The 18,571-nt window shown below is 40.4% G+C and overlaps 2 protein-coding genes across 3 annotated transcripts in view; both read right to left on the bottom strand.

Annotated features, from left to right (window-relative positions):
* The window catches only part of LOC310862443 (plexin-A1-like), a 313,564-nt gene that overhangs the window by 55,189 nt on the left and 239,804 nt on the right, over positions 1 to 18,571 (bottom strand). For both annotated transcript variants that reach the window (XM_083770355.1, XM_083770356.1), the window contains exon 18: positions 9,227 to 9,370. In XM_083770355.1, the coding sequence (XP_083626481.1) occupies positions 9,227 to 9,370 (144 nt within the window). The remainder of the gene's footprint in view (positions 1 to 9,226; positions 9,371 to 18,571) is intronic.
* LOC310862458 (uncharacterized protein) lies at positions 2,646 to 6,590 on the bottom strand. Its single transcript, XM_083770383.1, has 6 exons — positions 6,554 to 6,590; positions 6,061 to 6,170; positions 5,435 to 5,488; positions 5,041 to 5,259; positions 4,279 to 4,374; positions 2,646 to 3,711 (listed from the first exon to the last, which is right to left on the bottom strand). The coding sequence occupies exons 3-6, from the start codon at positions 5,486 to 5,488 to the stop codon at positions 3,412 to 3,414; spliced, it is 669 nt and encodes a 222-aa protein (XP_083626509.1). The 5' UTR covers positions 6,061 to 6,170; positions 6,554 to 6,590; the 3' UTR covers positions 2,646 to 3,411.

The raw sequence follows: 18,571 nt of genomic DNA, 5'->3' as shown, positions 1-18,571 counted from the left end.
TTTAACCCATTCAGGCCTGACGTCGAAAAAAAAAAAACGAGCTCTATACTATGAGCTTGTAGATCTGCTATTTTTCAATAGCTAAAGTATAAAATAATGCTCTATAGTTAAAACACCAAAAGGGGTTCCCGGCCCAGAATGGGTTAAGTGGTTAAATTGGTCAAGTCTGTGAGTTGTATGCATACTAAACCAATGAAAAGTATTAAGAAGAGCTTGTGACTTTACTTAAAGGTAAGCATTTTGGACATACAAGGTTTCTGTCAGTGAAGAAACACAAGAGACACCCAGTGCAGTGTTTAGCTTGTGGAGTGAAGGGCAGGCAGGGAAACTGTTTGATTTGAGGGACAAATCAAACAAGTTTCTTTCTGAAAAACTCGAGGGAAAGAACGCACACAGCTGCCAACACACAGCTGTGCATCTGAGGGCATGTACATGCACACGCACGCACACACACACACACACACACACACACACACACACACACACACACACACACACACACACACCACCCACCCACTGGGGTCTTCTGTATGTAGGGCATTCTACATTTGGAATAGAGCGCTACAGCTGTGCCCTTCTATACAGCACTACCCAAAGGACAGACACACACACACACACACATACACAGTCCTACGTACCCATGTAAGCACCAACAGACGTGCGCACACACTAGTGCCGATAAATATTCAACAAGCGTGGGTTGATGTGCAAACTCGTGCAAACAAACACACAGAGTTGCACTTGGGAGCGGGCCGGCACGGAGTTACAGACAGTGATCAGACTGATCACATTGAAGTCACTGTGTGGCTCTCTGGGTTTATTGGCTACAGCTGGCAGCGAGTAAACGGGATGAAGACATAGTGAAATCACTGCAGAGGGACACGCAGAGATAACTTTTATAAAGGGGGCCATTTTCAGAGGGCGTACTTGTGGGACATTTGAGCTAACCGCGGTGAGGGATTCGGAGCGAGCACTTGACTCATTATGTGTTGACCTATTCGACACACACTCCAGAAAACCAAATGCACCCCTTCCCACTACACTCTTTGGAATTAATGATCTTTACTGTGTAGAGTGTGTCAACGTCTGCTGAGGTCAATTCGGTGAGAGGCATATTTTGACAGCATCTGAGTCTGAATTGCAGCCCGAGGCTCGATATTGACAAGTTCTCTTGACTTTACAACAAACGACACTGGGGTAAACTCTCCCATGACATGACCACTAATGACTACAAATTATATCCACAGAATGTCATTCATTCATAGCTCAGGCAGGGATGGGAGCTCACAGAAAACTAGACAAAATGTCAACTTGCCATTGGTGCTGTGAGAAGAGCACCGTATTTAAGAGGTGCATGTCTGAATGTTTGTAGTGTCTAATGTATAGTCTACAGTCTGAATGGATGTTATGTGATTTCACGAAATCTTTTAATTGTCTGTTAGATATTTGACTCGCACGCGCGCGCACATGCACACACACACCCACACACACACGTAAGCGGGTGATCAGACAAAGTGAGAGCACAAAGTACACTCAGAAAACAGAAACTACTATCTACCCAAATATATTGGTGAATCATTTTTACACCCTTAATTATCGAGTAAACTTGACTGCTATGAAATCAAGTAAAATCTACCTTAAAAATTAAGTAAGTGCAAGTAATATATTAAAGCAGGTTGAAATGACAATTATTGAGTAGATAAAATTAATATGCATTAGCACCTTGAAATGACAATAATTGAGTAGATAAACTTAATATGCATTAGCACCTTGAAATGACAATAATTGAGTAGATAAACTTAATATGCATTAGAAAACCTAGGTTAAAATTACATATAAATTTGAGTATATGGGATTGAAATTGATAGGTTGATTTAACTATATACGAGTGTATGATTTAATAAAATATATGCGTTACATTTACTCAATATTTTAACTGTATTCAACTCATAGTATTTTAATCAAAAAGGAATTCTGTATTTACCTTTGTCAAAGAGAATACACAATGCAATTATACAGATAAGTACGTTTTTAATTGACCAAAGTGAACATTCAAGTATTAAACATTCACATACTGTATGGGAGGAAACAGTCTGGCCACACGAAACAATGTGCAAATTACAATGTCAGCAAATACATTTTAAGAACATTAAACATTTCCTACTATGGGCTATATCTTGCGCCACCCCATATCCGTAAACTTATTTGCCATTCTTTATGATTTTGACGATCGACTAGTTGAACCATTTTAAAGTGTGTTTCAAAATAGTAAAAAATGGCAAATAAGTTCAGGGATAAGGAGTGGCGAAAGATAGGGCCGTATAAGTACAAACAATGTATGCATTCTCTGCAACAGAACATTTTCCTTAGACAATGTGCAAATTGTTGTCTGCAACAACATTAAAGAACATTTTCCTTGCCCATGGCAGGTAAATAAAACAAAACAAAAGTCCACGCACACTATAGTTGAGAGGACAAACATGATAGGATGGTCATTTGACTTTTTTTTTAGTCAAGGCTGGGTTTAATGAATTACCTGCCGGTGTCCCACCGAAACTATACCGTATACACACACGCGCAGTCGCGCACGCACACACACAATTTGATTGTCTACCCCCCCCCCCCCCCACACACACACACACACACACGTCACACTATACTTGACATAAACATTTTAGGTTTAGGTTAATTAATTTGCCTGCATGCCGGTGTCTAGCACCCAAATTAGCCGATCTACAAACATGCGCACACACCTGAAAACACAATTTGATTATCTATACCACACACACACAATTTGATAGGCTACTTCATCATAGCAAAAATAGCTGCCATTCTTTTTTGAAAACATTCATCTATGGTCACATGCAGACACCATATTGAAAGTATAGTTGGTCAACAGCCAACACGCATACAATTAAAACCTGGTGTAGTTGTAAAATTGTACAGCACCGAAAAACATGAACCCCAAAAGCATTATTTAACAAGACCCAGACAAATGAACATTAAGTATAAAAGAACTGTGGCCCTTTAAGCAACAAATGTTAGTTTTTAAAGTAATGTGCTTGGAGCAATCAATAACCCATTACTGTATAAGAAAAAAAAAGAAAAAGCAGGAAGGTCAAATGGGGAAGAATTTCTTAATATAGAAAAAATAAAAATAACGTTTTACTGTCTATCGGTGAGGTTTGTACAGATTAATACATTCTAATTGGCTATATGCACCGTGTACACATAAGCACCTCCACTTCAAAACAAGTCTGTCAGACGCACAGATCTGACATGCTGCTGTATGCTTTATACAATAGGCTTTCCTTTTGAACAGTGCAGTATCAGTCAGTGTCGTATGTGATGTGGTTCCCTACTAATCTGTTTCCACTGAAAACATTCAAACTGAAGTTGTCAGTCAGGACACTAGCCAAGCAGACATTTTTTCAGTGTCTGCACTTTGGGTGTAAGCTGTTGAGGGTCTAGTCCAAGCAGTACCTTTTGAAAAACCTCCAAGATGTATTTGAACTTCTTGGGGTACTTCAAGTCAAACACGTAGGTCAGTCCCAGGAGATAGCAGCAGGCTCTGCTAATATCGCCGAGGTTGTTGAGGACAGGGATGCCCTCAATAACAATACCTACATCAGCAGCTGGTGATTGAGTTTGCAGACTGTAGATAGTCATCAGTTCCCCCGACAACTCCTCTTCTACATCGACACCAGCATCCTGCACACATTGTAAAAATAGAATCTCATAAATAAAAACGTAATGATGATGTTCACGGTATTATCATTCTAAACAGTTACTACTGTTGCACAATTCCCTGCTCTGGGTGGGACCTCCGTCAGTGTCTTGAGTTTGCAATTGAAAACGTTTGCTGCCAACCAGTTGAAGAAATCACAGATTGAGGCCAGATTGAGACCATTCATGTTCATGGAAGAAGCTTGTAAACATGTATTCTATTGCCAATTTGTGACCTTGTAGATCTGCTATTTTTGCTGTACAACATGCTTCCATAATTAAGACATGCTGCAGTCTATGCTGCTATGGAACTTGTATCCATGTGCAGTGCAGACCTGAGTGTATCGTGACCTTACTTAGTATGTAGGAACACATGTCTGAACTGCAGTAGCACTAGACATGCCATCTCACAACCTGATTCTCTGGACACTTTCTCACAAAACAAGCTCCTCACTCTGCCGTTCTTGGCACGTTTGAGATATTGTCTCACAATTAGCCATGATGATGACATTAGTTAAAACTACAAATTGTTAAATACTTTATTTTACTAACTTCAACGTCCTTGATCAGGGCACCAGGCTCTTCTCCCAGATGGTCGATGAGGCACTTGATCACGATTCCTCTGGTTAGCTGTATGGGGTTTCCACTCTGCAGACAAAGTTTTATCCTTAATACAATGCATTACTTTGCACATTCAAGCTGGGCTTTTGTTTACCAACTTTAAAGTCTACCATTTCAATTGTCTGCACACAGTTTTAGCATTTAGGGCCCCATTTCCACCAGTGCTAAACACATTATCCCGAAACTTCTTTGTCTTTTTTACTCTTTTGAAAAACAAAATTGGTCAACTAGCCAATCTAAATGAACAAAAATGTTTTTCAAAATAGTAAAAAAGCAAAGAAGTTTAGGAATAAGAGGGGTTTAGTACTGACAAGACTATTAAGACATGCATTTCGTCTATCAGGGAATGGACAGGACAGAGACATAGTGATGACTGTTTAGGATACATTAGTATCTAAAGTAAGTGATCGTAATTAACTTAATGGGACTGATCTAGGACATTTGACAGGTTTGCGTTACAGGCAAGATACTACAGTGGAAGTCAATGAGGAACATTTCTCACCCGCATTACAACATGTCAAGGAAATTACAACACAAACTTTGTTCTAGCTTTTTAAAGTGAATGAATACCGAGAATAGAAGATCTGCAAGTTCACAGACTTCAGTGAGATGCAATGTGAGCTTGCATATCTGCTATTTTCTGATTTAGAAGCCGTTTTTAAGAATCATCCTCAGGTCTAAATGGTTTATTACCTGAAGCAGAGCACTCTTCTTTGCCCGATGTGGCTCTCCTACAGCACCTCTCTTAGATTGGAACATGGACAGCAGTTTAGGTGTGTAGAGGTCCAGTTTAGGTGTGTAGAGGTCCAGTTTAGGTGTGTAGAGGTCCAGTTTAGGTGTGTGGAGGTCCAACATCTCCATGAATTTCGGCTCAAGCTTCATTGTAGTGATCAACTTGAACTCTGCGCTGACCTGAAAAACAGATGAGGGGAAGGGAGAAAAACAAAACACATTGTGATCTTGTACATCCATTTTCCACCACTGTTGCTCCAGGAATGGGTACAATTGGTTAAATACAATGTAAATGTGTGTCACATGCAGGATGTCATTTCTGTTGAACCCTGCTACAAGAATCCAATTTACTCACTTGTGAAGCATCAAACAAGGCCAGCCATCTCTCCTTTACATCCTTGACGCTCATCTAGAAGAGATACACTAGGTGTTAACAGGGAACCAACAGACTGATGTAATGTTTCTTTCAAAAATGAGTTTGACTAATATTTGTCATACCAACTAATCTATAAAAATCACACCTGTGTGAACTGAGCGATGCAACTATATGCATCGTACTGTACTGTACAACTCATACTCTACAGTATAACTCGTACTGTACACTGTACTATGGCTGCTGTGTGTGTGACCTGAATCAGCCCAATCAACCCCAATTCGTACTCATCAGGACATACATATGGACATAGCAGTTGGAGCCGTCAGGCACCACTCAAATCCATATCACTGATAAACTACATCTACTGAGTCCCAACTGTAAAATCTCAATGATTCAACATTTTAATTATCCTCCTCAAGGATCAAAATATTACACAGGGAAGAATTATTGAAGCAGCTGTGTTCATATAAGGCAGCGAGCAGACAACGCAGTGGTAAATGAATAATATCTGCAACACAATGTTTCAGGAATATAGTTGAATAACTGTATAGAAAGGTTGTAAAACAATTATTAAACAGTGTCCTACCAGTAAGGTATCCAGTCACTTGTTTGTCCAGACTGTTGAATTGCTGTCTGTATGAGTCTAGATGCCTGGGGGACAGCCACCGGGAGGCAAAGAGGACAGCATACCGGGAGACAAAGAGTTGAGGTGTAGCTGGAAGACATGGACTGTAGAAAATAAGACTAAATACACAAAAATGAAACCCTGTTAATTTCCCATCAGGCACACTGTTCAATCCTTAGCTCTTGTCAATACTTTGCATTGATTCAATATTTATAAATGCCACAAAGACTAATAGTTTAAAACCCCCCAAAAGCTGAAATTGCAGATTTACAAGCATGCACACAACGCATCACAATGAGACATGCTGTGAGCTTGTAGATCGGCTATTTATTGCTACTTTAAGCGAGCAGACAACGCAGTGGTAAATGAATACTATCTGCAACACAATGTTTCAGGAATATAGTTGAATAACTGTATAGAAAGGTTGTAAAACAATTATTAAACAGTGTCGTACCAGTAAGGTATCCACTCACTTGTTTGTCCAGACTGTTGAATTGCTGTCTGTATGAGTCTAGATGCCTGGGGGACAGCCACCGGGAGGCAAAGAGGACAGCATACCGGGAGACAAAGAGTTGAGGTGTAGCTGGAAGACATGGACAGTAGAAAATAAGACTAAATACACAAAAATGAAACCCTGTTAATTTCCCATCAGGCACACTGTTCAATCCTTAGCTCTTGTCAATACTTTTCATTGATTCAATATTTATAAATGCAACAGAAAGACTAATAGTTTAAAACCCCCAAAAAGCTGAAATAGCAGATTTACAAGCATGCACACAACGCAATGAGACATGCTGTGAGCTTGTAGATCGGCTATTTATTGTTACTTTTGTGCAGACACTGTAGTATTGGTGACAAAACATCAAACGTTGAAATATGGAGATATGAGGTTTCTGCCCAACAGCAACGATGTATATATGAAATTATGAATACATTGTGTGTGTTTTTTACGGTTGTTACCTCCTGGAACCCAGGTCAAGCAGTGACCTCCTTTATTGTTGGCAGCAGCAGGGAAGGAGAATCAAACAGAGAAGGAGCCAGACATTGATGCCTACAGAGTCTACAGACAAATATGCAGACATGCACATGATCAGACAAAGCAACATACATTTTTATACAGGACTTTAGTCCATAAATAGTCAAATACCTAATCTTGCGATCACAGTCACACGGACAGATGCAAAGATACAGTCTAGTCTACTATTATTTTGTAATGGAAGTGAGCGACATGAAGATACAGCCAATGTTTGTAGCTTTGTATCTTTTGCATCTGCCAGTGTGATTGCAGCATAAGAAGTTGGCTAGTAGTAGGCTAGTACATAAAAATAATGCCTTAATGATACTGGACTTACAGGCTATAGTTGACAATGTCCACTCTGTCTGATGTTGGCTCTTGGCTGCAGTGATTTCTTCAACAGTCTACAAAACAAACATTAACCAACATTAAACTGTATACTTTACACCGTATACTTTAAAAACATAAATGTGGAAATATAGCTCATCTACAAGCTCACAAGCAGGCTTGAGTTTTTAGAATGATTACTTTTGCTAACAGACATTTAGCACTGATCTAAATGCATTTCGTTACATGCAGTTTATAATTCCAATGATTGTGTTGGATGACAATGTCCACATGTAATTGCACTGTCTGACGCTGCCTGCAGATTTATTCACCGCATTCTACCGCAAACTACGCAGCTGCGTAGAGGCCCCAAGAGTTCTCCCTGAAAAATGTTTAATATCGCAGCCCCGCCAGCCCGTTCCGCCTATTGCGGTCGGTTAGGGGGGGCTCCGACGGCCCATGGCGTCGCTTCCTCAGCGTCACTTCTTCATGATCCTCCCCCGTTAAGCGACGCCCGGTCGGGCCGTCCGTCCCGTCGTGGGCTCCCCTGTTGGTCTATGTCCCCCTTAGCAAAAGTAATATTTCTAAAAGCTCAAGCCTATAGCCTATACTGCTGGTCTACGTAAAACATGAACCGCACGCAGGCACCGCAAAACAACAAGCTTATCGTCTAACGTTTACTGTATAGATGAAGCATGTTTAGTTTAGTATTACAGCATAGAATTCAACATAATAAATAAGCCCGCGTTTATAGCGGCCATTTTGATAGTTCTTTCAGTGAGCCATACATACAATCGTAAGTCAAATGAACTACAATTACCATGCAGCCCTGAGCCCTTCCCGTTCGGCGCGAACTTTCCCTCGCAAATAATGTGTAGGCTATTCTATGCATTTTAACATGATATTGTGTATATGTACATGGCTGAAACATGTGTAGTTTATGTGTATAGTGTCGACGACCACAGGCTTTACGTTATGGTGGGGCTGAATGAAAATTAGCATGCACTCTTTAGTCTTGACAGTTGTTAGTTTTGCTAGCCCTATACGAGCGTCATGTAAACCATGGCTTTAGTCCGGTCCAAAAAAAAAGTATGAAGACACGGTCAACATTTAATTAACATTTGATAGCTGGCTACTTACCATGAAGGAGAACTTCTCTTGTAACTTCACTTGCGTGGCGCGGCTCAGCTGCTGCTTCTGCTGTAAATTTTGTAATGGCTGCCAGCCTGCCACTCGGGATGACTCGTATCGGTCCGGCTTTCATCGCTGTTATGAACTCTGGCCAATAAGAGGCAGGTAGGCGTGTCTAATGGGTATCTTAGATCATTTCAACCCAATATTATTAGTAGATACCGTATCTACTAATAATATTGGGTAGGAATGAGTAATAATTACATTTCTTCAAACTGATCTGTATGATTACTCCATTCTCAAATATTATGATGGAAACTTACTGAGACTTGTATATATATTTGACCAATATTACCAGTTTGGCATATACTCATTTATTTTCATGAAATGAACTAAAACAATAGATGTACATTTAACTCACAAATAACAGTTGGATTTTTACTCATTAATTATTGTATATCCAACTAAAAGGATCCCATAAGTGATATTCACAGATTTTATTAAGCTAATATACCTTTTTTTAATAGTCGTACTTACAAGGCGATTGTTTTACTTTTTTGAGTGTAGGAACACCCAACGAAAGTCGCGCAAAGTCAAATTCCAGTCAAAGTGTCACTAATGGAGATAGTTGGGAGAAGGGGTCAGGGAGAGAGACAGAGGAGGTGGCACTGACCGTGACTTTGTGCTGTCCGGTGAGGTTGGGCCATTCACACAGCAGCTGGCTCTCAGACAGGGTGAGAACACACGGGGTGTCCCCGATCAACACGCTGTAGTTCAAACGACTGTTACCTGGTGCTGCAGGGATCAGATTACGACCCTGCAGAGAGAGAGACAGAGAGAGAGAGAGAGAGAGAGAGAGAGAGGGAAGAGTAATTAACCAATTCAGCTCTTCTGTATCATTGTGTTGGTTGCACTTTTTTAATGAATGCCAGTTTAAACATGAACTTGGTGTCCCTATTTTGGTCATTGTTAATGGTAATATAAAAAATAAACAATTACAAAATATCATTCATTATACAATTGCTAACAATGTAATGTTGACATCATACAAAGCTAGACATTTTGCTATGGGGGGAACAGCCAGAAGCTATGGCTATGTGGGGGGTCCTTGGTATGGAATGGTTCTGGGGAACCCTCGTTGGACCTTATTACTTGCGCAAGCAGATTACTTGCGCAAGCAGAGCGCGCAAGTAATAGTTTTCGTCCAGTGCGTCGCTGTTTGATGCGTATGCGCCGTGCCAGCGTATTACATAATGACTACTTGTGCTTGATATGTCACAGTGGTGTCATATTACATACATGTACAGTATACATACATGTATACATAGGGGCATTACCTTTAATCCTCCCGACACTAAAACATATCGTCATTACGTCACCATCGAAAACCAATTACACCCTGGCATTGGGTCCTTTAATCCACATCTTTATTACGTCATCATTGAGAGCTAGTTATACCAGTTATACCCTGACGTCATATGCTGCTACGATACATACGCATCAAACGGGGCATACGCAAAGAGCAAAGTAACCACAGTATACCGCTAATCAACTTATAAATTACATATACATAATAGAGTCATTTCATTTAATCCACCCGACACTGATCGACATATACGTCACCATCGAAAGCCGTCCGTCACTCATGCGTATGACGCAATGACTACTTAAAGGGATCCAGGACACTTCTAAATCGATACAATTGTATTTCTTTTATAGATAGAAACTTTTTCCATACTTCACAATACTACTTTTTTACCTCCAAAAACTAGGTACGTAGCAAATAGCGAAACCTAATAATTCAATATTTCAAACATTCTTTCACAGAGAAGCTGAGATTTGACAGTTTGTAGCGGTCGACAGTAATTGCGCGCTCTGCTTGCCAGTAGGCCATTTATGGCCTACTGGTGTGCAACAAGCAAGTATGCACTCGACAGAGTGCAGTTCTAGTTGACTTTGGGATCTGTCCGACACTGTCGCTCCCTTCCTTCCCTTGGACAGTCTGTGCGCATCACTGTGGCATCACTGTCATCCACGTGAAGCCACCTATAAACTGTCAGCGTGGCCAAGCCTGAAGGGCCTATGGCAGGGGTATTCAATTAGATTAGGCCGGGGGCCACAACTGTAGAATTATTGTGTGTGGGGGGCCGCACAGTGTGCGCGCAAAGCGCGGAAATTTGTGGGTTCTCAAAATGCTTTTTGTGCTCAAACACGAAGATTTATGTATATTTCCGCACAGTAATGAGCAGGATAATATGTCTATACAGGTATATGCCACCTTAGAATAGATGTAGGCCTAGACCTATTTGACAGTGCATAAACAGCATTGCTTTGACATTAACGACTGGACGGACACACACACACACACACACACACACACACACACACACACACACACACACACAAACACACACACACACACACTCACTCTGCTGTGGGCAGTTCAGAAACCCGTCCACGACCACCAGTGACATCATCGTTAGGCAGATTGTTTTTTAAACAAGATTTATTTACGTGAGAATAGTTTATCAGACTATAAAGATCAGATTACATAGAGCAGTGATTCCCAAAGTGGGGTTCGGGGTCCGGGGACTTTTCAGGACTAGAAAGCCTGCAGTTTCTATTAGCTTGGATTCTCCATTGATGTCACTGTTGGGTGGGTTTCTGAACTGCCCACAGCCCTCCTATGTGACACAGACCGAGTAGAAAAAAAACGTGTCATTTTATCATGATTATTAGTGAGGACCTATTATATGATAGGTTGAAAAGTGGTCCTTTAATGATTACCGTCATTATGGTAATCAAACAATTAATATCGCACACACCATACCTGTAACTTTTATTATCCCTCTTATTATTCTCAAAAAAAAAAAAAAAAAAAAGTTTTTTTTTTTTTTTTTTTTTTTTCAAAATTCTTCCAGGGGCCACAAGGGGGCGCTCCGCGGGCCGCATGTGGCCCGCGGGCCGCCAATTGAATATCCCTGGCCTATGGTCTGTTTAAAAAAAAAGTTAAGGTAGAGGTAGAGGGCTATGCCACGAAGCCCACAACCATTTGCCAAAGGGTGGCGCTATAGAAAACTTAGATTTTGATTTGATTTTTGAAAGTTGTCAATTAAGCAAGGGTACAGGCTTTAGTCGGACACTAATATTGGTCCGACATTCATTAGACCGACAACCTACCTCAAACCATAACCATAACCTACCCCCGGCAGTAATACATAAGCAATACATGACATGATATTTAGTTTGGATCAGCAGACGTAAATCCTTTTCAAGACGTGGAGGCTGGGGTGGAGGAGGCAGAGATGTAGCGAATGCAAAGCCCTATTTAAAGGAAGCTCTGATTGGAGTATGCTATGCATGTGTGACGTAACAGTCAGCTCAGCGGGGATGTGGAATGAGGAATCAGATGCTAGGTTGATTGAAGCAATCAGCCGACTGACAGCTGATTACAGCTAAGGCATTCAGACTAACGTGCCCTATATATGAACTATTGCAGGCTCCATTTGTAGGACCCTAAAGCAAAAAATCTAAAATCAGTGCTTAATATCGGGGCTTGCCGGAGCTCAGCTCCAGAACCTCCCTCCTATGCTCCGGTACCTATATAAAGGCGTACCGCCACCCCAAATGCACATACAATATACAATACGTCTGAATTCATATTTTAGTTTCATTTTAAAGATGGAGTGCCGTGATTTTCTTCCACCCTAAAACATGATCATCGGGTCTTATTGTTATATAAGGAGGTATAGTTTTTTCAAAAAAGTGTACAGTATTTGTTAAAATGCTGTTTTTATGTGGGCATGCCCACCACTATTGGGTCATGACGCATCCCCCCATATAGGCCACGCCCATTTCTGCCACAGAAGAATTTCCACCAAATTTGAATTTTCTTCAAAACATACTTTTTGCTCCTCCTCCTACAGTTTTTGTCCAAATCTCTCAAAAAAGGGGTGACGTGACATTGTAATTGGCTAACACAATTTGTGAGAGGAGCCTATAAGCGATTGCGGCAACCACACTTTGTAATTTTTCCAAAATTGCGACATTAGTTCAATGTTATGTTGTTAAGCACTTTGACTTGACTTGTAGCGTAAACCTTGGTGATCTTTTCAGGAGCAGTAACAAATTACAGTTGTCAGTTGTCACAAAATTCGAATTTGAGATATACAACTTTGGAAATAGGTTAAAGAAAAATACCTTCAACCCCCCCCCCCCCCCCCCCCCCCCCCCCCCTTCAGCTTGAATAGGAAATGATGTTTGATGTTCAAGCAACATTGTTTGAATGTACAGGACATTCTCACATGTTCCTGGGGTTTAACATCCCATGGTGATTATATAGTCAATGACTATAAACTTGTCACATTAACTGTCACATGTCAAACCATAAATCATATACCGGTAAAAGGTTTTACAATAGTAATAGAATAAATCACTTAAATATAAACTATAAGGGCTGTATTTTGCGTGTCTTAAGTACCAGGTCTTATTACCTAAATTGAGTAAACTAAAGACCTTGAGGCGTGATCAATGCCATTTGGCTATTCTGAGTGGCCAAAGAGCATTGATCACGCCTCCAGGTCTTTAGTTTACTCAAGTTAGGTAATAAGACCTGGTACTTAAGACACGCAAAATACAGCCCATGTGTTCCTCGTACAACGAGTAGGACTGTCTGCAGCTTTATTTATTGATATGATATGACACCATAGACGTTCAACCGTGGTTATCCCCCCACACTGCAAAGGTTACACATTTACAAAAAAGGTACAAATGCCGATCCATAATATATAAAGACTAATCATCCTATAAACCATTGCACAATGCTTCAAAGCCAACCAAACTATCATTTAGCTTCCTTCCTTTTAACTTTACCACTGTTGTGGTCTGTGTTTCTTCCCCCTGTCTGTTGTTTATTGTTTTACTCTTTGTATTTTGTACTTGCACTACTATTGCACTACTATCTTTGTACAGCACTATGGTTCAACGCTGTTGTTTTAACTTTAAATGGGCTTAAAAATGCAGTGGATGGGATTGGGAGGCTACAGAGGGTCTGGGGGCACATATTATGAACTAAAAGCAGTAGGATTTGGTCTTGAAGGATGATTTATGGTTCATTAATGATAATGATGTTCCTGTGGGAAATATTAAGTAGAGTCAATAATCATTCAGTCTGAGAAGTTAAACAGTACAACCCCCTGGCATAAACACACAGAGACGAGGAACCCGTCACCCAGCCTGCAGCGTGTATTCAAGTCAAGATGATTTCTGGGGCAGAACGGAACGGTTATGAAGTCTGTAGCGATACTGTAAATAAGCTATGAGTGCCTCTTAGTAATGAAATATAACTCATTAAAGGTACCAGTTATACCCTGACGTCATATGCTGCTACGATACGCAAAGTAACCACAGTATACCGCTAATCAATTTACAAATTACATATACATAGAGGCATTTCCGTTAATCCACCCGACACTGATCGACATACAGTATACGTCACCATCGAAATGCCTGGGCATACAGTTTGCACCTTTGTCTATGAATGTCTTTATCATCTGTGAGGTCATCAGATATATAGTGCCCGAGGTACTTAATCTCACTGCAGACAAGGAGAATGTTATCACTGAGAATAAAATTAGGAAAAAACTGCCTTTTTATCCTCTTTACTTCGCACAATCAGGATGCTACTCTTCTTGGCATTATACTTAATATTAAAGTCAATACCATACTGGGAACAAATCCTCAAAAGCTATACATGCAATAGCAATGCAATACATGACATGATATTTAGTTTGGATCAGCAGACATAAATCCTTTTCAAGACGTGGAGGCTGGGGTGGAGGAGGCAGAGATGTAGCGAATGCAAAGCCCTATTTAAAGGAAGCTCTGATTGGAGTATGCTATGCATGTGTGACATAACGGTCAGCTCAGCGGGGATGTGGAATGAGGAATCAGATGCTGGGCTGATTGAAACAATCAGCCGACTGACAGCTGATTACAGCTAAGGCATTCAGACTAACGTGCCCTATATATGAACTATCGCAGGCTCCATTTGTAGGACCCTAAAACAAAAAACTTTAGTTGTACTCATCAGTGCTTAATATCGGGGCTTGCCGGAGCTCAGCTCCAGAACCTCCCTCCTATGCGCCGGTACCTAGACAAGAAAATCATCTTGACTTGAATACACGCTGCAGGCTGGGTGACGGGTCCCTCGTCTCTGCGTGTTTATAAGCCAGGGGGTTGTACTGTTTAACTTCTCAGACTGAATGATTATTGACTACTTAATTAATATTTCCCACAGGAACATCATTATCAAGAATGAACCATAAATCATCCTTCAAGACCAAATCCTACTGCTTTTAGTTCATAATATGTGCCCCCAGCCCTTCTGTACCGCCACCCCAAATGCACATACAATATGCATTTGGCTGTCAAGGGTTCAGCCTCCAGGAAGAAACCCTAAATACAAAGTTAATACACCATTGGGTGTCTAATGAAGTACTGTCACCTCATAGACACATGAAAAACTGGAAAAATACAAAAATTGTGGCACTCCCTATTTAAGGCTACTAGCCTCAGTGTTGGGAAAGAAATTTAAAAAGGAACTAGTTCAATTCATAGTTCATCAAAGATGAAGATCAAAGATAGCCTGATGAAGGTCTTGTGTGTGTGTGTGTGTGTGTGTGTGTGTGTGTGTGTGTGTGTGTGTGTGTGTGTGTGTGTGTGTGTGTGTGTGTGTGTGTGTGTGTGTGTGTGTGTGTGTGTGTGTGCATCTACAGAACAGTTGTACAGTTGTGTAACCACGGTTAAACAGCTATGGTTTCATATCAATAAATAAAGTTGCATTATTGCAGTTGTCTTGTGAGCAGTTCAATAGGGCAAAAAATGTATTGTAAGTAACATACATTAGGTCTACAGTATACCTCATTCTGTACTGCTGTTTTCTTCTCTTCAATTATTATTATTATTATTTTAAATACCAGTCCTTACCCGTTCGAAAATAGGCCTATGAACACCAAATTATGTACAGTGTGACTAATGCAATTTAATAGAACATACCGTATTATTGATGTATTTATTTTGAGGTGTAATCAGTCTGGTGTCAGAGGCACTTGCCCATCAGAAAGGTGCAATTCTAGGGAAATTACAAAGTGCGGTTGCCTCGTTCGCACGGATGACTTGTACAGGACATGTGAGAATGTCCTGTACATTCAAATGTTGTTGCTTGAACAAACATCATTTCATATTTAAACAGTATATCATCATATTTAAACAGTATATCCTGGGGGGTGAAGGTATTTTTAGATTAGATCTAATGGATGATTCATGGTAAAATTATATTTTATGGGGTCTTTTTTCCCTTTTCAGTTTGTCGGGCCATATCGCCTCGGTTGATCTGTACTTTAGTACAGTACTTAAGTACAGTTTTGAAGTAGGCCTATTTGTACTTTACTTGAGTATTTCCAATTATGCAATGCTTTTACTTCTACTCCACTACATCTCAGATTAAAATATACTTTTACTACTTTTACACTACATTTATTTGACAGCTTTAGTTACTAGTTCAATTGTAGATTTTCATTACTATTTTCATTACAAAACCACTACAGCCCTATATACATTTTCGCCATTTGAAAATAGCCGAGCTTGTAGATCAGCTATTTTCAAAAGATTTGTATACATTTGAAAAACTTTAAATGAGACATTCTGCATAAAGAGACGGGTACTTTCTACTTTTGGTAGCCTGCTGTAAGTACATTTTGTACTTTTACTAAAGTACAAATGTGAGTACTTTTTCCACCCCTGCTGTTGCCTTTAGGTGTGCAAGACACTTGCTTTAGAATTGTAGTTACCTTGGTGCCGTTCTAAGGTGAGTTCAACAAGGTTTGCTTTAATATTCAGAGACATTGTTTCATTTCAAAGGAAATGCTTGTTACTTCCAGTCAGTGTCGACAATAACTGAAACGTCACCAAAACTCATGTCATTAACATGGAGGCCAACAGTGATCATCATTCATCATGTCATCTGCGTACGTGTGCATCTACAGTGCAAACAGTCCACGTGTAACAGTCCTCATCACACCCACAAGCTGAGAAACCAAACTGTATATAAGAGCATCAGTTTCTCTTCTTCAACACAGCAACCTGACTCTCTCTTTCTATTGAAGCAATCATCTTCATCGTCACCATGAGGCTGCTGATTGTGACTCTGCTTCTCTGTGCTGTGATGGCTCTGACATCAGGTGAGTGAGTGAGAGAGAGAGAGAGAGACAGAGAGAGAGAGAGAGAGAGAGAGAGAGAGAGAGAGAGAGAGAGAGAGAGAGATAGAGAGAGAGAGAGAGAGAGAGAGTCTGTGGGATATGGATGCATTCATATTTCACAGTGGACTAGTCAGTTGGTCTCATAGAAGCTCTAGGTTGTATGGGCAGGTTTAGGTACAATGTCCATCAGACCTGGTTCTAGTTCTCCAGTCTGCTAGGTAGACCTGAATAGCACTGAAAATAGCAGATCAGCAAGCTTGTCGCTCATTACTGCCGTGGATTTAGGATTGTTTTTTTTATTCCATTATTATTTCAGCACAATGTCAGCCAAAATGTCCAGATGGATGGGAGATTTTTCACGGTCGCTGTTACAAATATGTTGCACAACACAAGACTTGGGCTGCTGCAGAGGCAAGTTGTTGAAATATAGAAAACATAATAACTTAAGCATAAACTGTGTATGAATGTGTGTATGTGTGTATGTATGAATGTATGAATGTGTGTATGTGTGTATGTGTGTATGTATGTCATGTATTATTGTTTATGCCTCTTTATATCCTCCTCCTGTAGGAAAACTGTTTGGAACAGTGTGGAATCCTGGTATCAATACATGACCCACATGAGGACGCGTTTGTTAGAGCTTTGCTCCCAGTTAACCATGATCAAGGCGTGTGGATGGGAGGCAATGACCGCGTAAAGGTAGGGTGATATAGGCCAGTGGTGCTCAAACATTTTCATGCAAAGACGTGTATTATTTTCAATAGATAATATTCAGTGGTGCACACACACAGTAACTTCAGTACTTTCTTAATGGCACTGTACTTTTGACTCTACTACATTTCTAGGAAGAGAACAATTATGATTTTATCACTGCTATTTTGACTATTATTGATACTGTTTTGTGTATATATACTTTATCAATGCATGATAAAGTCGGCCGTACCAGTCATGACCAGAAATGTTATTAACAAAATTCCATGAAATTTGAATGTGTACTTAAATAATAAATAAATAAACACTCCAGCACTTTGACTAAAGTAGGCCATTATGTGACTGAGCAACTTTCACTATAATATTTGACCAGGAGTATCTATGCAATAACTGGCGTTGAGTACGTTGCCCACCACTGTTTATCTTCCTCTCTGCTGTCCTCTAGGAAGGGCTCTGGCTCTGGAGTGATGGCACCAGGGTGACATATACAGGGTGGGCCGCAGGTGAACCAAATAATGGATTGGTGTTTGGCAACCAAGACTGTATGCAGATGTATGGACATTTCCGTGGTAAGTCACAGCAGCCTGAATGAATTCAACCTAGAAAGAAGGCTGGTTGGCCTTCCCAGGGTTGTGTAAGTGGTGGCGTGCAGCTCTCAGGACCAGAGGAAGCAGTGGACCGAAACACTTTGGTTCAACTTAAAAGTCTGATTCTTGGAAAGGAATAAAACATGATGCATGATATATGTTCATCACATGACCCCAGAGATAATGTGTACTGATTTGGGAGGAGTAGCAAAAAGTGTATTTTACAGAAAATGCAAAATGGTGGAAAATCGAGTTAGGCAGATATGGGCGTGGCCTGTCTGGGGAGTTGTGTCATGATAATATAAGGAATTCAGGGACATTTTTGGGGTGGAGTATCTTCCATGGCCTACTGGCAGCATGCACGAAAGGTATGAAAAATGTAATGTATAAGCATGTAATGTATACTCTTTCTATCTTTACAGGTCTATTGGGGAAATGGGACGATGTTAGCTGTGCTTCATC

This window comes from Protomyctophum parallelum (assembly GCF_964188405.1).
Source record: "Protomyctophum parallelum genome assembly, chromosome: 7".
NCBI classification, from domain to species: domain Eukaryota; kingdom Metazoa; phylum Chordata; class Actinopteri; order Myctophiformes; family Myctophidae; genus Protomyctophum; species Protomyctophum parallelum.
This window is presented reverse-complemented; position numbering and strand designations above follow the sequence as displayed.

Excerpts from the sequence above, each read along its gene's own strand:
- LOC310862458 (XM_083770383.1), bottom strand. The coding sequence starts at position 5,488 with ATGAGCGTCAAGGATGTAAAGGAGAGATGGCTGGCCTTGTTTGATGCT. Across the intron at positions 5,260-5,434 it reads CCTTGTTTGATGCTTCACAA|GTCAGCGCAGAGTTCAAGTT; the intron begins GTGAGTAAATTG and ends TCTGTTTTTCAG. Across the intron at positions 3,712-4,278 it reads CCCTGATCAAGGACGTTGAA|GATGCTGGTGTCGATGTAGA; the intron begins GTTAGTAAAATA and ends CAATGTGTGCAG.